Genomic DNA, 26,052 nt, shown 5'->3' with positions numbered 1-26,052 from the left:
TAATTTCCTTACTAAATTATGTTTTTACATTAAACCTTTGTCACTTATGCATTTGTACATCTCGTGTCTGTTCATATTTTGTCTCTTTGGCAAATATCTCCAAATTTCTTTAAAACTGCTTTAATTTCTTTGTATTCTCTAATAATTTTATAGTAAGCTTCTCAAGCTTTGTGAGTAATTCTGTCAGGATGTTGATTGGAATTTTATTATATCTATAGATAAATTTGAAGAAAATCTGCATCACTATGACACTGCTTTCTTTATTTACCTGCAGACATATTATATCTATCTTAAATATCTCAATGAAATTTTATGTTTTTTAAAAAATCTTAAAATTCTTGTATATCATTTGCTAAACTTAGAAGTATTTATATTTTTATCTGAGACTATAAATAATATTCTTTTTAAATTATATTTTTCAACTTTTTTCAGGTGATATTAGCAAAGATTCTTATTTCATGATTTATATACAGTAAACTCACTGCAGTCTTCTACACACCCTAGTAATTTGTCTATATACTCATTTTTCTATTAGATACCTTCTATGTGCCAGATTCTATATGGATTCTGGGACACAAAAGTGAGTAAAATAAATCAAAACAAATCTGACATCATCTATTTAATTAGGTTAGAAAAAATAAAATCGATGAGGAAAATATATGGTATATTACAAAGATAACCATTAAGTGCTACATTAAAAAAAAATCAGGAGATTGGAAGTTAGAAATTTCATGAAGGCCCGGCAGGGTAAACAGACCATACTGAGAAACTGATTCTTTAGAAAACTTGAAAGAAATGAAGAGGCAATACCAGTAAGTTTCTGGAAGAATTCATTTCAGGCACAGTCCATCATGTACAAAAGTCCTGAGATTAGAGTATAGAGTCTTTGAGGAACAGTAAGAAGGCCAGTATGGCTGGAACAGAGGGAACCCAGGGAGAAGACCTGGGTATGATACCCCCCAAATGAAAACAAAACAAAATTTATGAAGATGAGGTTACAGAGAAAATGGAGGCTAGAACATATAGGACCCAGGGCAGCCATTTTGAGAATTCTGAGGATAATTTTTTAAGTTGTTTTTATTAGTATATGGTAATTATGCAAAATAGTGGGTTTCAATATGACATTTTCACAAACAGACCAACACACACACACACACACACACACACACACACACACACACATATTTTGGTCCTATTCAACCCTCCATTACCCTCCCTATCCCCTTCTCAATCTTGCTGATCTTCCCAGTTAGTTCCCCTCCTACTTCCATGTATTTTTTAAAGTATTTCATTTATTTAATTGCAAGCAGAGAAGAAGGGGAAGAGATAGAAATAGAGGGAAAGAGAGAGAGAATGGGTGCACCAGGGTGTCTTGCACTGCAAATGAACTCAAAATGCATGTGCCACTTTGTGTATCTGGCTTTACATGGGTACTGGGGAGTTGAACCCAGACTGCCAAGCTTTGTAAGAAAGATCCATTAACCATTTAGTCACCCATAAATCCTCACGTCTTCTTTTGCATCAGAAAAAAAGAAAGTTGCTTACAGAAGCAAGGATGAGGTCTTGGTTTTGTTTGCAGGAGCATAAACAACTTACCAGGGGCTCTTCCACTGAGGAAAATATCTCCTTCAGGGTTGAGAAGATGGCCCAGTCAGGCAAATTCTCTTTGCAAGCATGAGCATCTGAGCTTAATATCCAGAATCCATGTTAAGAAAAAAAAAAAAGAGCCAGATCTGGTAGTGTATACTCCCAGTACACTGAGGCAGAGATAAGTGAGTCCCTTGGGCTCAAGGGGCAGTCAGTCTTTCCTACTTGGCAAGGTACAGATCAATAAGAGATGCTGTCTCAAAAAAAATATTAGTGGTACCTGAGAGAAATGATAACTAAGATTGTCCTCTGGTCTCCACATATACATACATATGTACATGAACACACACATACACAAATAAAATAAATAATAAACACATAAAATGGTTTTAAAATGAAAATGTTTCTCTCACCTCAAGCAACTACTATTTATACATCCTTAGGGAGGGAAGGGGGCCTCATGAGCCCCTAACCTTTCCAAATGGAAATATTGACAACTGAACAGGATTTGTACCTGACATGACATTGTTATTTCTATTTGGAGGTTATTCTGTGGAAAGCAAGAAAGTAGCAATAATCCAGAAGCAATCATAAGTTTTGTTTTGCATTTGGGTGGGGTGGTGTGGCCTTGTACATTTTAGGCAAGCACTATATCACTGATCTACATTCCCAGCCTATAATTCAAAATTTTTAAATTATCTTCTTTGCTACATATATTATGGAACCCTGTACCAGCCCATTATGTCCTGCTTGTGATGTAAATGACCCATTCACCCAGAGCACCCACACTGCATAAGCTATCCACCTCTTAGTCATTATTGGATGCCCATATTATTAGACAGATTGTTGCATAGTACTCTGCTGGTCTTTCAGCTGTAAGGAGAGTGTAAGAGAAAAGCAAAAGAAGACATTGGACTTGATCTCTATAGACAAACTGTTTATTGAGAGAAACAGTGATGGGCAGCAGCCTTCCCACTGGATAATGGCTGAAGCACTGTATCAAGCTGGGGTGCAAGTTTATAAGGAGGATCCTAAGGAAAACAGACTGTACTAGGTGCAGTCGATAAGGAACTTGTAGCTATTTGTGTCCTTGTTCAAAATAGTCTTCTTAAGGATTGTCTAAAGGAGGATATCCAGATGATTCCTGGTCCTTCCAGGCCATCTGAGATAAGGGAAAACCAGAAAAGCTGACTAAACTTCTCTGTTAGTTATTCTATGGCCTTCTAGCCTTAAGTATAGTTATTAACTCTTTAGTTCCCTCTGGTTTTAAGGGAAAGTTATTAATCCTTCATCAGCAACCTTTTTTTAAAAAAAAATTTAATACTGGCTTTAAAGTACCAGAGTAATGATTCTGGCATTTTGGTATGTCATAGAGAAGCTAAAAGGATGAACTTCCCTTAAATGAGGAAATGAAAGTTCTTAACCTAATAAGAGCAAAGTAAACATATGTTGAAGTGGCTAATGATGCAAGATTTGGGGACTCAAGGGGTCTCTCAGACCTGTAAACTCCAACTTTTGGGCCCTTATCTAAAGAATTAAAAAAATGAGAAGCATAAAGTATTGAATTTGTTTATTGGGAAATTTTGAGTCATGAGGTTTATTGTAGGGGAATTAAGGTACTAGCTGAGACTAAAGCCAGAGAAGCATTCTCCCTGTAAGGCTGGAAAGGGAAAGGGGAAACAGAGAATCTGTACCATGGAGAAATTTACCCAGTATACCCAGTAAAGTATTCTGGAAAAGGGACATACTCCCACATGTGGAAGGCAGAACCTAAAGATCCCCTTCTAATAACAAACCAGAGGGGATCAGAAATAATGAAGAACTCAGAGATCAAAGGAAAATCATAGATGTAATCAAAGTGAGAATGTGCCCCAAAGCAGACACAGAAAGAAGGCAAGCTGGGTAGAAGAGAGCCAGGCTTACATGCACTTTTAGGCAGGCAAGATCACAGGGACAGAAGAATGGGCCCTGTGGGTAATCTCCCTTATGCAGATCAGATATATAATTAGGGCTAGTCTTATTAGACTAGGAACTGATGGGCCAAGATCTGATTGGTTGGTGGGCTCAAGGAGCTGATCCAGAGAAGATGAGCTGAAGAACAAGGAGGAATTAAGTTCCTACTGGGGAATGTTGCTGTTAGCCATCTTGTAGGAGGCAGAATCAGTTGGTAAGTTCCAGTTTTGCCAGGACAGACAGACTGGCATCCCCTTGTTCCTGGGCTTCTGGCCCTTACTAACTGCCTGTAAAAAGCTACCTTACTCCTGTTTTTACTTCTCTAAGGTCTGCAGTGCATCAAAACTGAGAAAAGGAGAAAACAATTAAAGAAAAGAGAGGCAGAGGTAGGAAGAGAGGGAGCTAGTGAGAAAGGGAGAGAGAGAGAAAGCACCCTTTAACACTTGTAGGCAGAAAACCAGGCCTGGAAAGGGAGAGGAAGGAGTTACAAATTCTACTTCAGGCTTATAGCATCTGAGATGTCAGGGCTTGAGTGAAGATGTTATATAATGTATTTGGATATGAGTTCAGAGTTCAGAATCTGGACTGAAAAATCCAGTTTTTACCTTAAATTTTTAAGTTTTTACTGAATCATCCCCAAGACTAAGTAAGGGAGAGAATTTAGATAAAAAATAAAAATTCAAAGACAGAGTCCAGTACTCAGAGGCCAAGCAGATGATGAAAGCTCACAGGAGGCAGCTGAGAAGAAAGATCCTCTGAGAAAGAGAGCAGTCAGAAAATCATGAGGTACCCTGAAAGCCAAATGAAGAAGTAATTCTAAGCACAGAGGAGATACAGAGTGGGAAGTCAACCACCAAAGGTCCACCAGGACCCAACAAGAGTGCTGGAAGGGACAGGATGAAAACCAAAGGAAAGTTAATTCAAGATGATGGGACAAGAGTTTAGGACCTGGAGACTTTTCTAGGAAATGAGGAGAGATGGACTAGTATGTATGAGGAAAGGGATGAAGAGCAGAGTCAAGAGAGAATACATTTTAGTTTCTTGAGGCAGTCTCACTGTATATCACAGGCTATCGAACTTGTGACCTCCTGCCTCAGCCTCCCAAGTGCTGGGATTATGGGTGTGTTGCACCTCACCTGGGTCTAAGAATATATTTTAGGTGAAAGAAACACATTCTGTAGCATTTTTAACCATGCAGTATTACCTGAAAGGTGTCTTCCTCTCCAGTCCCTTGTGCCTTTTCACTTCTTTTTTTTCAAATATTTTATTTATTTGAGAGAGAGCAAGTGAGAAAGAGAGAGAGAGAGAGAGGGAAGGAGGGAGGGAGGTAGGGAGGGAGGGAGCGAGGGAGGGAGAGAATGAGCACACCAGGGACTTTAGCCACTGCAGACAAACTCTAGGCACATGTGACCACCTTGTGCATCTAGCTCTATGTGGGTTTTGGGGAATTGAACCATGGTCCTTAGGCTTTGCAGGCAAGTACCTTAACCACTAAGCCATCTCTTTAGTCCCCTTTTGATTTCTTTGTCTTGTAACCCTGACCAGCTCTCCAGAATGAGGTTGGATAGAATGGCTTATTCTTTCTTCGTTCTTCATTTAGTTTCCTGACTTTCAGTGGGAGGATGATTTATCAGTTTAAGCAGTTTCTATTGTACTGTTGTTTCTCTAAAAAAAAGATTTTTTCTCCTTCCCTCTTAAAAAATTCTATTTGCTCCGTTAATAATCCCTTTGCTCTGTAAATGTGGTGAATTGCAATACCATTTTTCAAACCCAACACCATTATTGCATTCCTAGGATAAAATGACACTTGTCAATATTTCAATGCATCTCTAATTTGGTTGGCTGTTTTTAAAGGAGCTTTGGAAGTATGTTTATGTATGAAATTGGCCTATGTTGTCCTTTCTTCTACTGTCTTTAGCTGAATGTCATATTGTAAACCCAATATTCACATTTGAAGAAACAAGCATTCCCACATTGGCCTGAAAAGTAATAACTAAGGGCATTATTGAATTTAACAGAGAATATATGTATTTGTTAGAAAATTGTTTAGTAAAAAAAATAACTTATTATAATAAGTAGTGCAAATGACAATAGAAGAAATAAACAATCCCTATGGAATATATGAAAGAATTTTCAAATGAAATGAGAGTCTTATGTAGGACTGTATCTAAGGCACAATGCTACTTGTATTTAATTAGTAGCTTTCTCTCTCTTTTTGGGAAACTTAAAAGTAATGATGGATCTTGTCATTGTTATACCTTCTTATATGTGATTAATGACAGTGACAATGTCTTGCTATTCAAGAGCCCTGTTTTTCAATATTACCTTAAGTTGTAATTAGTTTTGCATTGCTGGCACAAAACACCCCACAAAAAACAGCTTGTGAGAGAGGAAAGTGTTTATTTTGACTTAAAGACTGGAAGGGGGGCTGGAGAGATGGCTTAGCGGTTAAGCGCTTGCCTGTGACGCCTAAGGACCCTGGTTCGAGGCTCGGTTCCCCAGGTCCCATGTTAGCCAGATGCACAAGGGGGCGCAGGCGTCTGGAGTTCGTTTGCAGAGGCTGGAGGCCCTGGCGTGCCCATTCTCTCTCTCTCCCTCTATCTGTCTTTCTCTCTGTGTCTGTCGCTCTCGAATAAATAAATAAAATTAAAAAAAAAAAGACTGGAAGGGAAGCTCCATGAAGGCAGGGGAGAGAGAATGTGGTTTGTGCAGAGGTGGGACATCACTTTCTGGCCAATACTAAGTGAACAACAGCATCAGGAGAGTGTGCCAGCTAACATTGGCATGCCAGAGATAATAAACTATCAAGGTTCACGCCCAGCAACACACCTCCTCCAGGAAGACTCTACCTCCAAAACTGGTATTAGCTGTGAATCAAGCATTCAGAACACATGAGCTGATGAGGTACACATAATTCAAATCACCACAATAAAGACCATAGAATATTTCAACATCTATCCTGCATGTAATTATTAACTGACACTTTTATTCTCCTTTTGAAAGTATCTTTGAAAATCTTCTCTAATATTATTATTTTTTAAATTTTATTGATTTGCAAGGAGAGAGAGACGAGAGAAAGAGAGAGAAAAAATGGGCACGCCAGGGCCTCTTTCTCTTGCAGATGAGCTCCAGACACACTTTGTGCATATGGCTTTATGTAGGTTATGGTGAATCAAACCCTGACTATCAGGCTTTGCAAGAAAACACTTAACTGGGAGGTCTCAGTTGAGAAGAATGCTTACTGTATAAGCATAAAGACCTGAGTTCAATTCCAAGCACCCCCACAAAAAAGTTGGGTATAGGGGCTGGAGAGATTGCTTAGTGGCTAAGGTGCTTGCTTGCCTGTGAAGCCTAAGGACCTATGTTCAACTCTCCAGATCCCACATAAGTCAGATGTGCAAAGATAAGGCATATACAAGGTCTTACATGCCCAGTGAGTGGTGCAAGCATCTTGAGTTCAATTGCAATGGCTAAAGCTATGGTGTATCAATTCTCTCTCTATAGAAAAAAAAAAAAAACAATCCCTTGGGTGTAGCCATGCATTTCCTATATCCCCATTACTAAAGGGAGCAGAGATAGGAGGCTCTCTTAGGCTTCTTGATCAGCCAGTTTGACTGTAAATGATAAACTCTAGGTTCAGTGAGAGACTGTCCCAGAGAAACAAGGTGGAAATGCATAGAGAAGAACATTTGACATATTTCTCCTTTATCTGCATTATGTTTTTCTGAATCCAGTTCTTTTTGATGCATGTTAAAAATCCCTTGAGTAATGATTAGTGAAGTGATAAATTCCTTGTTTACTGAAAAAGTCCTCATCTTTGGCCTTACTTTGAATTATTACCTGTACATAAGTATTTTTTTTTTTTAGATTGATAGCCTTTTTATTTCCCAGTAACTTTAATTGTAGCTTGTAAAACCCACCATTTTAATTACCATTTCTTTATTTCTAACCTCCCTTTCTCCTTTAATATTCTCTATCTTTCATGTTGTATGGTTTCACTACTGTCCGACTGTGGTTTTATTTGTCCAGTCTTACTCAGCATTCATGTTGGCCTGGGAATTTGAGGTCTTTAATCAATTTTGGAAAGTTCTTAAACATTCCCTGTTTACTCACCCACCTATGAACTAAGCAATATTTAGGTGTATTTATCTTTTATCAGTACTGTAGACATTGAGATTGTCATAATTCTTTCAAATGCAGACTGAATCACTGACCTCATATTCGATCTGATAGTGTCCTCTGTGCTTGTTTGATCTTTTGTGTTTTCCATTTATGTGATATGTTACCTTTATTTCCTCATCCACAGATTCTGATTTATTGAACTATTTTCCAACTGTATAACAACCATTATTTCATTTACCTTTTGAGATTTTCAGTTCTAAAAGTTTTTATCTTTAACATGTCTCTTGTTCTTTTTAAAATAGATTGGTGTTTTTCATTAAAAGAATTTTCTTATTCTGTACTGAATGACTTTGAACATATTTGTTGGGGGGTAATGAATAAAAACCTGGACCTTTAATAAACATCAAGTCAATGCTAGTAGCATACATCACTACATGTCATGACTTTGAACATATTTTGAGGTCAATAATTCCATTACCTGAAGTGTTTTGGTTTTGTTCTTGTTTTTTTTTTTTTTTATATATAAGTTGGGGGCTGAGTGTTTGTGCATGGGCGGGTACATGCACACATATGTGGAAGCCAGAGGAAAACCTCAGGTGTCAATTTTAAGATAAGATTTTACTTGTGTGAATACTGAATAGCTGAGTTGAGTGTTACCTTTTCCCCAGAGTAGTTTATGTTTGATTCTGCCAGAAACCCCAATGATATTAGTAACTGTGGAACCACTTGCTGCTATGATTGTTAGAGTCTTAGCTTGAGAGATGCTTGGAGTGACAGAATGACATAACCTATACTTATGTGGTTGCAAAAGGAGAAAGAGCACTAGACACATGAGACTATTAGCAGGGATACAGGTGTAGAATGTGACTCTTTCAGGATAGTAGTACCTGTGGGCTTTGGATATACATGAAGAGATTGTGGAATAAATACATTAAAATACCAACCATAGAGGGAAATATTTGTAACTCACTATGATAAACCCAAAGCCTTCTTTTAAGGTTCTGATATCCTTAGTAGGAATAATTTAAAATAATAGTTAATATGCACTCACAAAGAAGCAAATGTAAACCCTTTCCTCTAATGACTAATCCTTACCACAATCCTCAGTGGTAGGTAATAGTGTCCCTGTTTCATAGATTAAGAAACTTAAGCACAGAGTGAAATGAATGCCATATTTAACCTCATATTTAACATGGTGGTCTGGAATGGTCCTTATTTGGGAGCTTGGTGCCATGCTATTGCTAAATGACTACCACCTTGGTCTTAAGGTATCTCCATCCTTCCTAGCTTCTATTCCTGGGACATTTCCACTGTTTCTGCCACTGCCTGCTTTATTTCATATCTTACATGTTCCAATGGACCATGTGGACCACTCCTAAAGACTGTCTTCAGCACAGTGAAGTGTTGGTTAATGCAGACTGGTGTGTGGTGTGGCATCTGTAGCTGAGTGACAGCAAGCCACCCTGATTGCCAGGCCAACACCATTTGTGGCTTTTTCATTGCCCTCCTTCTCTAGTTTAACATCCTATGTCTATAGGATAAATTATTTTAAGATTGACAATGACCAGGTCACTGGAATAATAAATCTCAAAACTAGTGTGATGGGTTTGACAAAATAGATCTGGTCATTAGAAGTTGCTCATTTTAATATGCAGAGATACAGACCAAATAGCACAGGTACATACATAAACACAGGCACATATTCCATAAGAACACTGAAGTGAGTCTGAAAAATCGAATTACAAAACCGACCCTTCACCAAAAAAGATATAAATCATTAAATGACATAAAAAGGTTATTTTTTAATCATTTGGATTATTTATTTCAAGAAGTAATTAATGCTATAGCTCTTTCCCTTTTAGAAGAAAATATTAGGGAAGCAGAATATTTTCTTCATATCACATGTAAAACTAGAGTACACAAAAATTTTAACATCTCTTTTTTTAATAAAGTGGTATCCACACAATAAATTCTTAGCCTCGAGAGGCTTGCAGTAATATTAAAGTTCACAAATGGCATACTGTACCTAACATTACATGTTAGCTATAGTTACATAAGCAGTGTGAAAGAATTTATCCTTAGGGTATTTACTCAGCTTTTCTAACTAGCTACCTAGACAAATGCAATTTGCTGGACTGCCTTACTGACATTATTATACACACATTAACTTCATCTCAAAAGCCCCCTTAACATTCCCAGATGATTCAGTACTCACCTAAGTATGGAAGATGAGCCTTTGTGCTCATGACCCAGAACACACAGGTATATCATACATGTTCATGGGCTGCACCATCAGCTTTTATTGAGACTTGTTTTATCCAACTGAAAATCTCTTTGCCAGTTGTTGCTAAATTACTATTTAGATATGGTTTGCTATGTTTCTCAATGCCATTGGTATAAACTTTAGTAATGTACTCTACTATCAAAACTGACTCGAGCTGGAAAGTGGCATAGAGGTTAAGGTGCTTGTCTGCAAAGCCTAAGGACCCAGGTTCAATTCCCTACTACCCATGTAAGTCAGGGTGCATGCACCTGGAGTTCTATTGCAGTGGCTAGAGGCCCTGGCATGCCCATATTCTCTCTTTCTCTCTATGTGTCTCTCTCTGTGTCTTTCATTTCTCTCTCTGCCTCTTTTTCTCTCTCAAATTAATAAATAAAATATTAACTGACATTGACATAGCAGTTACCATGCAAGAGATTGGTAAATCAGGAATGTTCTGAGAAATAGCACCTTTTCAGAGCAGCAGATATAGCAGAATTGGGCTGAGAAAGATGAGATGTGATATAGTGAGAAAGAGCCTCAGCAAATCTCCTAGGGTCTCTGGAAGCATCTATCAGAGTCATTAGGAGACAGGTAGACCAACTGTTCTGTCCCTACATGGGCTACTCATTACATACAAGCCATATGTGGGAGGAACACAATGCTGAATGAGACTATCCCTGTTGACCAAGACCAGTTTCTACAGGCAGATTTTGCTATGCAATAACCACTGAGGGAGTGAGTGACTTGTCCTGAATAGAGGACTTGGCCTGTACCATGGAGTCTACTCTAGTATACCTCAGCACCCCTGAATCATGTACTTTGTATAGTAAGATACTCCTGTGTTGTAGATAGCTTCATGTTGCTGGGATGAACTTCCAAACAGACACAGTTTATGGGAGAAGGGATTTATTTCAAGCTTACAGATCCAGGGATGTTCTATCAGTGGAGGAAGAATCTGGCTCCAGTTCACAGATCCACACAGAGAGAAACTACCAAAGAGCCAGCAAACACTAAGCAGCAAGCACCAACCTGCATTAAGCGGGACCCTTGAGTTCATACTGCTCTCTTCCTACCTTTGGGCTAGAATTCAGATTCACCCCAAACATATCTTTGGGCTGCTCTGCCCCACCCAGTAAGACCCTCTCCAGCCAGGTGGCTGCAGACCCATGTTACAAGCTTTAATAAAATACCTGATTCTATGGGGGACATACATTCAAACTGCCACATCCCCTATCTAAAGATCTTCTGTTGATAATCTAATTTAAAGCAAATAATTTGAAGCAAAACCACACCACACATTTAAGCCTAATACACAGGCTTTTCTTTTCTTTTTCACTATGATGCTACCAGGCAAAACATGGGAAAGAATACCTACACAATCAATACTGAGTCAAAAGAATCCTTTATGCTGAATATTGTGAAAAGCAGAGGTTCCCTCTTATTTACTACAGGGTTCTCTGTTCCCATGTAGCTCATAATGCTTAAGTTGTTAGTGAAGTTAGATGAGTTTGGAATCAAATGATGATCAAGTAATGCTTTTGTATTTTGCAATCCCTACCAGTAGCTTTGGGCTATTAAGAATCATATTCATGAAACTTAGGTTGTAAAAGAAAGTTAATACATATGAATAAAAAGAGAAAGTAACAGTAGGAACATACTAGAAATCAGTGTTTTTCAGAAAGCAATGTTAACTTAGTTAAAAATAAAATACATCTGTTCCATTCTGACAAGTTTAAGAGTTAAATGAATTGTTAAGAGGTTATTTTCTAAAATTGCAAGAGGAATATTTTACTAAGTTCTCTAATTCAGAAAAAAAAATTGTTAGAGGATATTTTTATTACCAGAATATTTATTAGGACTGCAAATAAAACTGTATCAAAGCAATCACACAGAAAGAAAGAGAATGCATGGATGATATCTGTGTACCTTAGAATGCTACTGGAAAAAGAAAATCAAGAATTGATGACTGGAGTTTCCTCTGGGAAAGAGAAAAAAGGGATGAGAAATGAGGCTTAGAGTGACTCTGCTCTTCACAGTCAATTTTGGCATTTTTTGAATCACATCTTTTTTTAAATTTTATTTTTTTTTAATTTTTATTTATTTATTTATTTGAGAGCAACAGACACAGAGAGAAAGACAGATAGAGGGAGAGAGAGAGAATGGGTGCACCAGGGATTCCAGCCTCTGCAGATGAACTCCAGATGCGTGCACCCCCTTGTGCATCTGGATAACGTGGGACCTCGAACCGGGGTCCTTAGGCTTCACAGGCAAGCGCTTAACCACTAAGCCATCTCTCCAGCCCGAATCACATCTTTTAAATCAATAAAAATAAAAACCTAAGTTTCCAATTAAAAAAACTCCCAAAGCTTGATAAATATGACTATCTTAAAAGTTTAACATGTCAATAAAAAGGAGGTTAAAAAGAAAATCTATACATAATAAAGCCTACAGACATATTTGCATCCCAAATGTCAAATGCTGACTTAGTATCCTTAAAAAACAAAATTGACCCAAAGGAGGATCAAAAAGGAACTAAAGTCAAATGAAGGAAAAGTAGATGTAATACACATTGCCCAACTCCTAGTGGAAGAAATACGAATGAATGGAAAGAGGACTTCTGGCCAAGATGGCAACTGCCTAGCTGTGCTGCAAATCCCGGGGAAAGAAAGGCAAGACATTAAGAGTTCACTGGGTCTTTTAGGGGAGAGCAATATCCAATAGATTGTCAGTGAGAGGGTATGGGGTGGGGGGAACAGGGAATCGCAGATCCCCTCGTGGACGGGTAGCCTGCCCCTCCCACCAAATAGCTGCCACATCCCCCACCACTGCGGCTGCATACTGATCAATCACTACGTGCAGAAGCTTAGACTGCTCTGCACTCTTGCCCACTTACTGCTCTGGCCACCATGCTTTCAGCGACTCCTGACAATAACAGGGAATCCCTAACTCCCTTAGGAGTGGGTAGCCCACCCTCACTGTATCAACAGCGCAGCTGTGCACAGATCAATCCCTGCTTGTGGAAGTTTAGATTGTTCCACCCACTCGCTCACTTACTGCTCTTGCCGCTGCACGTCAGCGAGCCCAGTCCCACATCTTCTGCCACACAAGCTCAGACTGTGTTTCTTGCTTGCAACAGCTCAAGTGCCATCCCCTCCCTGTCTGCCGTGCAGGCCATCAGCCATTGTCCTGTGGTGGGGGAGCACAGACTACTTCTGGGTCCCAGGGTTCCCAGCCAGAGTTTGGGCTGCTTCAGTGTTTTGTCCCTCAGTGTCCCTCCTAGCTCGAATACAGGCAGCTTTGGCACATTACCACTTGAGAATTCAGGCAAATTTGGCACCCCTGCCAGGCAGTAGATAGGTGGCTTTAACAAGTGAGAGCCAAAGCCCAGGATGCTTGACAACTGCTCCAGACTGCCTCAGATTCCCATTGCCCTTGAGACCAGGATGATCCACCCACATACATGCCCATACACTGTCATGGGCAGACCTCAGCACAAAAGAAATAACATGAAAAATCAAATACAAGAAAATCCGGTTAGATCATCCAGTCCTACAATGAATACATCTAACCAAAACATAGAAGAGTCATTACGATCAGACCATCAAATTGAAGCTATGAGCAATGCAACCCTGACCAACCTACTAGTAGAACTTGCAGGAAAGCAACAAAGGACAGATAATCGTGTGGATGCTGCCATCACTAAATTAGAACAAATAGATAAGAAATAGGAAGGAGTTCAAAGAGAGTTATGAGTTTGAAGGAGAGTGAAAAAAAAAAGACCTTAAAAATCATCTGGCCATGCTAAATGAAGACATAAAGAAGTGCAAAGATGAATTCCAACAATCATCAAGAAAATCAGAAAATGATGTGAAAAGGCAGCTTGACAGAGGGAAGAAAATTATACATAGAAAAGTAGTGGAAAATGCAAACTTAATTGAACAAGTCCAAAATGCTGATTAGAGTCAGTCAAGTGGAGGATAGAAACTCTGATCTGGAAGACAAGATGGAAGAAACAGTTCAAGTGTTCAAAAATTTCAGTAAGTTCAAAAGTTCCTGTGAACAGAACATGAGGAAATTGTGGGATACACTTAAACGTCCTAATATCAGGATCATAGGAATACCATAAGGAGAAGAAATTCAGGCCAAAGGCATGGAGAACTTATTTAACAAAATAATTGAAGAAAACTTCGCCAGTCTCTTAAAACAAAGGCCCATCAAGATACAAGAAGCCAACAGAACTCCAAACACACTGGACCAAAGGAGAAACTCTCCAAGACGTATTGTCATTAAGACTCTAAGCATTGACACCAAAGAGAAAGTCCTAAAAGCAGCTATGGAAAAAAAACAGCACACCATGTTCAAAGGTAACCCCAACAGAATTACTTCAGACTTCTCAATGGAAACCCTGAAAGATAGAAGGTCCTGGAAAGAATCTATGGCTTCCAACCCAAACTACTCTACCCAGCAAAAGTATCCCTCATACTAGATGGTGGGGAAAAAAAAAAAAAAACTTTCCATGACAAAACTCAGCTTTACAATTATATGAACACAAAAGCAAACCTACAGAAAGTATTCCAGGAAATTCTCCACAGAGAAAAAACAAATAATCAAACTCAAATGCCTACAAGAAGCAGAACACAATAACCAAACTCAGAAAAGGCACAAAATCTTCAGAGTCCATGAAAACACCTAACCACATATACCATCACAATATGGCAGGATTCAAATCAAATCTCACAGTCATTACCCTAAATATTAATGGCTTTAATTCACCCATCAGGAGACACAAGCTAACAGGATGGATCAAAAAATTAGAACCCTCAATCTGTTGCCTTCAAGAAACCCACCTCACCACTAAAGACAGACACCTCCTCAGGGTGAAAGGGTGGAAAACAATATTCCAAGCAAATGGGAATAAGAAACTAGCAGATGTAGCTATATTAATATTGGATAAAATAGACTTCAAATCAAAAAGGACAAAGAAGGCCACTTCCTACATATCAAGGGAATGATCCAACAAAAGGATATTACAATCATAAATCTGTATGCACTAAACACAGGGCACCACAGTTCATAAAACAAAACCTACTTGAAAGAAAACAGAAACAACCAAAACCATCATAGCTGTGGACTTCAATACACCATTATCAGTAATAGATCATCCAAACAGAAACTCAACAGGGAAGTAAGAGAGCTCAACAAAACTATAGATCACTTAGACCTAACAGATATCTACAGAACTTTCCATCCCAAATCCACACACTACACACTCTTCTCAGCAGCCTATGGAACATTCTCTAAAATAGACCATATACTGGGTCACAAAGACTGCCTGCACATATTCAGTAAGATTGACATAATTCCCTGCATGATATCAGATCACATTGTTATATTGCTAGAAATCAACATCAAGAGACCCACCAAGAATCCCAATGGCAACTGGAAACTGAAGACCACACTTTTAAATAATAATTGGATAGTGGATGAAATAAAAAATGAAATTGCAAAATATCTGGAATTGAATGACAATGAGAACACAACATACCAAAACTTATGGGACACAATGAAGGTGGTCCTCAAGGGAAAATTCATAGCACTCAATGCCTTTATAAAAAAGACAGAAAGATGCCAAATCAATAACCTAACCATCCTCCTAAAAGCACTGGAAAAAAACAAGAAAAATCCAACCCAAAGAGCTTCAGAAGGAAAAAATAATTAAAATCAGAGCAGAAATTAATGAATTGGAAACCAAGGAAACAATGAAGACAATTAATAAAACAAAGAGCTGGTTCATTGAAAAAATAAATGAGATTGAAAAACCCCTGGTCAATTTGATCAAGCAAAAAAAGGAGAAGCTTCAAATTAACAAAATTCAAAATGAAAAAGAAGAGACCACAACAGACATAAGTGAAATTAGAAGAATCATCACGACTTATTTCAAAAACTCTACTCCACAAAACTGGATAATGTGGAGGAGATGGATAAATTCCTGGATGCATACCATCTATCAGAGCTAACCTCAGAGTACATTAATCGTCTCAATGACCCATCACAGTCATGGAGACTGAAATGGTAATTAAAAACTTCCCCCAAAAGAAGAGTCCAGGACCAGATGGCTTCTCAGCTGAATTCTATCAAACCTTCATGGAAGAACTCAAACCAATCTCCCTCAAACTATGCCGCACAATTGGAGAACAGGGAAAGTTCCCCAACTCCTTTTATGAAAGTAGTATCACCCTAATTCCAAAACCAGGTAGAGATGCCACAAGGAAAAGAAAACTACCAGCCTATTTCCCTAATGTACTTAGATGCAAAGATCCTGAACAAAATCCTTACAAACCAAATCCAACAACACATCAAAAGCATTATCCACCTTGACCAAGTGGGATTCATCCCAGCAACACACAGGTGGTACAACATATGGAAATCTGTCAATGTAACATACCACATAAACAAGGTTAAACATAAAAACCACATGATCATTTTGATAGATGAAGAAAAGGCCTTTGACAAGATACAACATCACTTCATGATCAACACTTTGGAGAGAATTGGTATGGTTGGTTCCTATCTTAACATAATAAAGGCAATATACAAAGCTCCTAAGGCCCAAATAATACATAATGGAGAGAAACTGGAGGAATTCCCACTAAGATCAGGAACAGGAAAGGGTTGTTCTCTCTCTCCTCTGCTTTTCAATATAGTATTGGAAGTACTAGCTCTAGCAATAAGAAAGGAGAAGGAAATAAAAGGGATACAATTTGAAAGGAAGAAGTTAAGTTAGCTCTATTCGCTGATGACATAATTTTATATATATAAGAGACCCAAGTGACTCCATTCCAAAACTCCTGAAGGTGATTAACTCATATAGCAAAGTAGCAGGATACAAAATCAATGCACAAAAATCAGTAGCCTTTCTATATACAAATGATAAGGATACAGAGAAAGAAATAAGGGACCTAGTCCCATTTTCAATAGCAACAAAAAATGAAAATACCTTGGAATAATATTAACCAAGGAAGTGAAAGATCTATACAACGAAAACATAAAAACACTCAAATAATAAATTGAGGAACACTTGATAAAATAGAAAGACCTCCCATGCTCCTGGATAGGCAGAAGTAACATTGTGAAGATGCCAATCCTATCAAATATACAGATTTAATGCAACTCCAATTAAAACCCCTACAGCGTTCTTCACAGAGATTGAAAAAATGATCTCAGATTTCATATGGAAAGGCAGAAGGCTTTGCATATCCAAAAATATCCTCAGCAATAGAAATACCTCTGGAGGCATCTCCATACCTGAACTAAAGCTATATTACAAAGCCATATTAATAAAAACAGTATGGTACTGGCATAAAAACAGGAGTATCAACCAATAGAATAGCCTTGAGGACCCAGACTTTGGGTCAAGCAACTATAGCTACATGATATTCGACAAAGGCCCAAACAATACAGGCTGGTAAAAAGACAGTATCTTCAACAAATGGTGCAGGACAAATTGGATAACCATATGCTGGAAACTGAAACTTGATCCACACATTTCACCATGCATTACACTCATATCCAAATGGATCAAAGACCTCAGTATAACACCAGAAACTTGACTACTACTGGAAGAAAATTTAGGAAGTACTTTCCATGATGCAGTAATGGTAAAAGACTTCCAGAACAAAATCCCAGTAGCTCATGATCTTAAACAGTCACTCAACCAATGTGATCACATCAAGCTGAAGAGTTTCTTTACATACAAGCATACAATAATCAAAGCCAGTAGATTACCCACAGAATGGAAGAAAATATTTGTGGGTTATCCAACTGATAGAGGCCTAATCTCTAGAATCTACAAAGAACTAAAAATCTAAACAGTTAAGAAGCCAAACACCCCAGTCACAAAATAGGGCAAAGAACTGATCAGGCAGTTCACAGAGGAAGAAATACAAAGGGCAAACACACATTGAAGAATATGTTCATCATCCCTAATCATCAGAGAAATGCAAATTAAAACAACTATGAGATTCCACCTTACCTCAATAAGGATAGCAAACATCAAAAAAATCAAATGAAAATAAATGCTGGCAAGGATATGGAGAAGTAGGAACACTCATCCATTCTTGGTGGGAATGTAGGATGGTACAACCACTTTGGAAAGCAATATGAAGACTCCTGAAAAAGCTGACTATAGAGATACCAACAGACCCACTTATTCCCATACTGGGCATCTACCCTAAAATCTTCAGACCACAGGCCAGAGAGATTTGCTCAACCATGTTTGTAGCGGCTCAATTCATAATAGCTAAGAGCTGGAATCAATGCAGATTTCCATCACTAGAAGAATGGATAACTGAGATGTGGTATATCTACACAATGGAATTCTATTCAGCAGTAAGAAAAAATGACACAATGAAATTTGAGGAAAAATGGTTGAACCTGGAACAGATCATTCTCAGTGAACCTACCCAATCACAGAAAAAAAAATCGCCACATAGTCTCAGTCATCTACAGCACCTAACCTGAATCTACCCAAGATACTTTACAAATCCAGCAAGCATCTCATGGACTAGACACTAGGATAGATTCAGAGGGAGAGGAGGGCTTCGAAGAGGTGGGAAACACAAATGTAGACCCAAACTGCAATGGTACCATAAAATTCTACTTCCTAAAAGAAAGACCAAATGGCTGAACCTTCACCAGGCCCTTACAGGGAACACCTGCACCAGAAGACCCTAGAGAGTAGGATCAAGGCTAACCTTCATCTTCTACATCTCCCCTCCCTCTTCTCCCCCTTCTCTCTAACTCTTATATATTAGTTATCTTTTTCCTCATTTTCATAGTGGGCACTGACCTGTAACTCCTAGTACCAGCATGGGGCTATCATCCACAGTGAGCGTTTGATCAGAGAGACCTACAAGATTTACTAAAAGAAAGACAGATTTCTTTCAGAGTACTTGATGACCCACCCTTGGTTAGTGGTAAGAGCCTACTGCTGAACACACCATATGCAGTTGACACTCAAAATGGAATGGCATGGCTGGAAGCTAGAAGAGAGTCAGTCCCCAGACAGTCAGCGCGTCTAGCGCCAGAAGGTACTACATGGGCGACTGGGGGAAAACGACCAATATCTGTCCAAGCAACTCATGGTCTAACCTAATTAGCAACAAATAACCTGTTGTGATGCCCACACAAGTGCAATAGTGGCACACAGCCATAGTGGGGAACCAGCTGCTCTTGATTTGGCTAACTGTTCCCCTCAGTGGTACGGGACCCATAGCTGGAGCTGGGAAACAAGTCAGAACCATATCCAAACATAAGCTTACTCTCCAATATCAAGCTACCATCAATCATGGGTTACAATAGGGCCTACACCTATTAAATTCTCTATAAAAAAGTAAGGGTTATCTCACTTGTCCTGGTGCCATCTTACTCTCTGTTGGAGAATCTGCTTCTCTATTTCAGATAGCTGTAGATCCTAAGGAGAGTGCCACCCTATTATAATGCAAAAGGGCCCCGGGTGAAATAAGAAAAATTGGCAAAACAAGTAAGGGTGCTGTTTTCCAGATGAACCAGATACCAGCACAAGGAGGAAGGAGACCAACACAGAGAAAAATCAACTCCTACCAAATCAAAGAGCCAGAGCCTCAGAGGCCCCCAACACCTCATCACTGAAGCAGACCACAAATGAACCCAACATGGCTCAGAGAAGTTTTGCGGAAGAGGGGATGGAAAGAATGTCAGAGACACATGTTGGGTCATGATATGCAGAGATATTTATCTTGCCCATAACTGTGAGCTAACTCCACAATGCACAGCCCATATACCTCAACAAGGAGGGGCCAATGGGGAGAGAGTAGGTCATGGAAGAGCCTAATTACAGTACAAAACTGACTGTATTTGCTGAATACAAAACTAATTAATTTAATAAAATGGAAAGAGCATTAAAAAATAGAAATACAAATGATCAATAAACATGGAGACATGTAACGTCACTTCAGGTTAATGAAATGCCTACATAAACCAGTAATCAGACACTAGTTTTCACTGATCAAATTAGCAAAAATTAAAAATGTTTTGTTCTGGGCTGGAGAGATGGCTTAGCGGTTAAGCGCTTGCCTGTGAAGCCTAAGGACCCCGGTTCGAGGCTCAGTTCCCCAGGTCCCACATTAGCCAGATGCACAAGGGGGCGCATGTGTCTGGAGTTCGTTTGCAGAGGCTGGAGGCCCTGGCGCGCCCATTCTCTCTCTCTGCCTCTATCTGTCTTTCTCTCTGTGTCTGTTGCTCTCAAATAAATAAATAAAAAAAAATTAAAAAAAAATGTTTTGTTCTTTGCAAGACACAATGAACAGATCATGCTCTTATCCACTTGTTGGGAGTATAAATCAATAAGCTCTTTCTGGAAGGTAGTTTGGCAGTAAACTATGAGCTTCAAAAATATTCCTATCTTTTGTTTCAGAAATTTTCACTTTTGGAGAAACACAACTTACAGACAGTGTAGAGTATAGATAGGTATTCATATACACAACATGCACTATACCATTATAACAGTAAAAAATAATCTTAGAGCAAGGACATGCAGTGAACAAAATTTACCTCTCATGTCTATCACACATGACAGTGTGAAATCTGACCCCTTGATATGCTAATACAGTTTCTGTATTGGGAAATACCCATGTGGAGTTTTATAATTAGAGTGATTTTCTATCTTAAAGCAATGTACTTTTTTCATATTTTGAAATTTTAGAAGTTCCAAAATTCATGATTTCTTAGTCCAAATGATGAGGTAGTAGTTATTATAATAAATATAAGTGATATTTATAGTTAAGATGAAGTAGTGGAAGGAAATTTGGTTGTGGGAAGCTAACCTGAGAGTGGTATTATTTGAATTGAAAAGAGAGTGGAAATGATGTATTCTATTGTATTCTGAGACAAGCTAATGAGAAAACATTGGAAAGTCATTGGAATTTTTAAAATATTTTATTTATTTGTTTATTTGTAAGTAGATAGAAAGAGAGAGAATATGGGTGTGCCAGGTCCTCCAGCCACTGCAAACAAACTCCAGATACCTGCACCCAATTTGTGCATCTGTCTTATGTGGGTACTGGGGAATAGAATGCTGGTTGTCAGGCTTTGCAGGCATGCTCAACTGCTGAGAAATCTCTCCAACCCTGAAATGTTTTATACAAGTTACTGAACTATCAGAGTGAGAGGTAACACCTGACCTGTAATGGACTGAGGAATTGAAGTAGTCCACTGATTCCACCCTCTTGCAAGTGAACAATTAAGCTCTTTAAACTTTGGCTGCGGCATGCTGTTGGCAATAGCTCAAACCTACTGCATGTTGCCCTGCTTGCTGGCCTGACTATTTCACAAAATGCCACCTCTAAGAAAGAAAGTGGGTTCTTATGGGCTTTCACCCCTTAGCACAGTCTAAGTAAATGTTCATATTTCCTCCTTTGATGGACAAGTTTCTAGAATACTATTTCACATGAAGGTTTTGTTCCCCAATAGGATTATCAAACCAATAACAACGACCAGGCAGTGGTTGAAATCTGTATCACGTGGATCACAACAGCAATCAGAGAGACAGAGTCAATTGAAAAGCATGCCAGGGCCCTTGTGGGGCTCTGGTATTCCTGCTTGGAGCCCAGTCTGAAACTGTCTGTGAAAGATGAAGACACTCTGCATGCCAAAATCGCATCTGATATTACCAGTTGCATTTTACAGGTATGTCATTCTTCAACAACAGGCAATTTCATACTGAGTTGGCAGTGAATACATGATGTCTCAGAACCAAGATCCAGTTTTTCTATGTGCCTTTAGAGATCCTAACTCAAAAGAACAAAACAAGACAAAACGGCCTCAGAAAACATTGGTAGTAAGCTAGCCAGCTGGTAACCAGTAAACTGAGAAACTTCTATTAAGCCCTTTTTATAGACAAGACATACTTTTAGGGAATTCAAACTAACCCTGAACCAAGCCTTTAGTCTATTTGGAGAGATAAGATATTCTCATATAAAAGATAATTAAGTGGTATGTGACAAGATTTAAATGAGAAATACTGGAAGTGTTGCAAGAGAAGGCCTCTTTCATCCAAGGAAACCAAAAATGAGGAGTAGGGAGTTTGGGATACGAGAGATACAGACAGAGAGAATGACACACCAGGGCCTCCAGCTGTTGCAAACTTAAGGTGCATGTACCACTTTGTGTATCTGGCTTTATGTGGGTACTGGGGAATCAAACCTGGGTCACTGGGCTTTGCAAGCAAGTGCTTAACTGCTAAGCCATCACTCCAGCCCCTAAATTATTTTTAGTTGCATTTCTGTATGTGCTGTTTTGTTTTTTTTTTTTAATCATGATATTTGCCTGTCTGACCAGATTTAAGTCCTTGATATGTGACTTTGGAATTTTGGGTCAGTCACAAGCCAGTTGTGTAAAATTGAAATACAAGGCAGGTCACTTAGTGTCCTAAGCCATGATTCCTTCCCTGTAAAATACAGATTAAATTACAATGTCTATGAAAAATTTTACCCACTACTGATGGGACTGATATTTTTTTGAAAAAGTATTCTATACTGAGGTAAATTGGGGCACATTCAATTTAATTCAATTCATACCAAAGGCTAAAAAGTCTAATAGTGAAAGAAAAGTTGGTAAACTTTGTTGAGTATTTTCCTATCTTATTTAACCATGTGACCAAGGTAGTTTGTATTTATGTCCTCCATAGACTCAAATGTTTTATTAAAACTTGTAACTTAGATCTCCAGCCTCCTCCTAGCTCTGGGAGGTAACACTGCAGATAGATCCCGAAGGTAAACCCTAAGATGCATTGGGGCAGATATGAATTCTATCCCAAAGGTATGCAGAGCAGCCTCAGCTCTGGTGGGACCCTTGCTACTTTCTGCACTTTCATGCTTTTTAATGGCTGTTTGGTTGTTTCTCTCTGCTTGGATGTATGGAAACACCTTCTTCTGCTATTGATGGAACTCCCCTCACCCCAGATCTGTAAGCTTAAAATAAATCCCTTCCTCCTGTTAACTGTATCTGTTTTGGATATTTATCCCAGAACAGACTGTTTTTACCCTCCCCATCCAGACACAACACTGATGACCACACACGGGTCAAGAAACTCTGGCTGTATTTAAATGTCTAGAACTGTGTAACCCACTGATATTAACTTCCTTCTTCTTATTTTCACTACTACTGTTTTATTCACCTCACTGTTGCCCATGCTTTGATGAAGTAATATTCCTTTATTTTATTTTATTTATTTATTTTTTTGCTGAGTCCAGGGACAACTCAACTCAGCCAAAGATTATACACACCACCACATCATTTTCCCTTATCACCAGGGATTTAGATGGATGGGGAAGAGATGGGGATTTCAGCAAAGTCAACAAAGGATGAATGTTTCTTGGATGAAATATGAAAGACTTAATACAACTGGGATTTTTGCATGCATGTTGTGTGTGGGTGTATGTATATTCATGTGTGTGAGCATGCATGTGTGGGAATACATGCACATGCACATGTGTTCATGGGTGTGGAGGCCAGATTTGGACATCAGGTGTATTTGATCACTCTCCACCTTATTTTTTGTGGTAGGGACTTTAATTGAACCTAGAACTCACTGATTTGGCTACTCTGGCTGGCCATTGTGCCCCAGGGGTTCCCTGTCTCTGCTTCAGCAGCCCAGGAATTACCTGCACAGGGTGCACACTACCACACTCAGTATTTTTACATAGGTCATGGGGACTTTACATAGGTTCTGGGGATCCAAAACAAGGTCCTCATTCTTTCACAGCAGGCCCTTTCCCATTGAGCCATTTTCCCAGGCCTGTATACCCTAAAGAGTCATAGACATTCAGAAAGACACTCATATTTTAGCCCTGCTTCCCAGCATGCTCTGCAAGTTCAAAGTATTGGACTAAATCTTAGAACAGATCTGTCCAACAGAAATTTAGTGCAAGCCAAAAACATAAAATCCACATGTGATTCAACATTTATAAATTTAAACATTTAAAAATTAAAAACTAGTCTGGAGAGATTGCTCAGTGGTTAAGGCACTAGTCTATAAAACTAACAACTTTCCTACATTCCCACCAACAGTGAATGAGTGTTCCTGCTTCTCCACATCCTCGCCAGCATTTATTTTCATTTGATTTTTTAATGTTGGCTATCCTTATTGGGGTAAGTTGGAATCACATAGTTGCTTTAATTTGCATTTCTCTGATGATTAGGTATGATGAAAATTTTCTTCAGTGTGTGTTTGCCCTTTGTATATCTTCCTCTGTGAACTACCTGTTCAACTCTGTGCCCCATTTTGTGAGTGGGGTGTTTATCTTCTTATTGTTTAGAATTTTGAGTTCTTTGTAGATTCTAGAGATTAAGCCTCTATCAGTTGGATAACCCACAAATATTTTCTCCCATTCTGTGGGTATTCTATTGGCTTTGCTTATTATATGCTTGTCTGTAAAGAAACTCTTCAGCTTCATATGATCCCATTGGTTGAGTGACTATTTAAGAATGTGAACCACTGGGGTTTTGTTCAGGAAGTCTTTTTCTATTCCTATATCATGGAAAGTACTTCCTAAATTTTCTTCCAGTAGTATTCGAGCTTCTGGTCTTATGTTGAGGTCTTTGATCCATTTGGATTTGAGTGTAGTGCATGGTGAAATGTGTGGATCAAGTTTTAGTTTCTTGCAAGTGGTTATCCAGTTTGGCCAGCAACAGTTGTTGAATATGCTATCTTTTTTCCAGCCTATATTGTTCGGGCCTTTGTCGAATATCAAGTAGCTATAGTTGCTTGACCCAAAATCTGGGTCCTCAAGTCTACTCCATTGGTCTATACTCCTGTTTTTATGCCAGTACCATGCTGTTTTTATTACTATGGCTTTGTAGGATAGCTTTAGATCAGGTATGGTGATACCACCAGAGGTATTTCTTTTGCTGAGGATATGTTTGGATATAGGAGGCCTTCTGCCTTTCCACATGAAATTTGAGATCATTTTTTTTCTTTCTCTGTGAAGAACACTGTAGGGATTTTAATTGGAATTGCGTTAAATCTATATATTGCCTTTGGTAGGATTGTCATCTTCACAATGTTATTTCTGCCACCACTTTGGAAAGCAATATGGAGACTCCTGAAAAAGCTGACTATAGAGATACCAACAGACCCAGTTATACCCTTACTGGGCATCTACCCTAAAACCTTCAAACCACGGGCCAGAGAGATTTGCTCAACCATATTTGTAGCGGCTCAATTCGTAATAGCTAAAAGCTGGAATCAACCCAGATGTCCATCACTAGAAGAATGGATAACTAAGATGTGGTATATCTGCACAATGGAATTCTATACAGCAGTAAGAAAAAATGACACAACGAAATTTGAGGAAAAATGGTTGAACCTGGAACAGATCATTCTCAGTGAACTTACACAATCACAGAAAAAAAATCAACACATAGTCTCACTCATCTACAACACCTAACCTGTATCTACCCAAGATACCTTACATACCCAGCAAGCACCTCATGGACTAGACACTAGATGAATGGGGAGGGAGGGGAGGGCATCGAAGGGGTGGGAAACACTAATCTGGACCCAAACGACAATGGTACCATAAAATTCTACTTCCTAAAAGGCTGACCAAATGGCTAAATCTTCACTAGACCCTTACAGGAAACACCTAAACCACAAGATACTGGAGAGGATAGGATCAAGACTAACCTAAATCTTCTACATCTTCCCTCCCTCCCTCCCCCCCCCCTCCTCTCTAACTCTTGTATATTAGTTATGTTTTTCCTCATTTTCTTAGTGGGCACTGACCTGTAACCCCCACTACCAGCTTGGGGATATCATCCACAATGAGCTTTTGATCAGAGAAACCTACAGAGTTTCCTAAAACAATGACAGGCTTTTGTCAGAGTACTTGATGACCCACCAAAGGTCAGTGGTATGACCATATTGCTGAAGACTCCATACGCAGCTGACACATAAAATCGAACGGCATGGCTGGAAGCCTGGAGAGAGTCAGTCCCCAGACAGCGTGTCTAGTGCCAGAAGGTGCTACATGGGCGACTGGGGGAAATGACCAAGCAATGTGTGCAAAACTGTAGATTTATGAAATAAG

The 26,052-nt window shown here is 38.9% G+C and overlaps 1 protein-coding gene across 1 annotated transcript in view; it reads left to right on the top strand.

Annotated features, from left to right (window-relative positions):
* The window catches only part of Veph1 (ventricular zone expressed PH domain containing 1), a 368,903-nt gene that overhangs the window by 5,668 nt on the left and 337,183 nt on the right, over nt 1–26,052 (top strand). Inside the window, 1 exon segment of the mRNA XM_012947429.2 lies at nt 21,434–21,649. Coding sequence (XP_012802883.2) covers nt 21,434–21,649 — 216 coding nt within the window.

This window comes from Jaculus jaculus, chromosome 11, assembly GCF_020740685.1.
Source record: "Jaculus jaculus isolate mJacJac1 chromosome 11, mJacJac1.mat.Y.cur, whole genome shotgun sequence".
In the NCBI taxonomy this organism is placed as follows: Eukaryota; Metazoa; Chordata; class Mammalia; order Rodentia; family Dipodidae; genus Jaculus; species Jaculus jaculus.
This window is presented reverse-complemented; position numbering and strand designations above follow the sequence as displayed.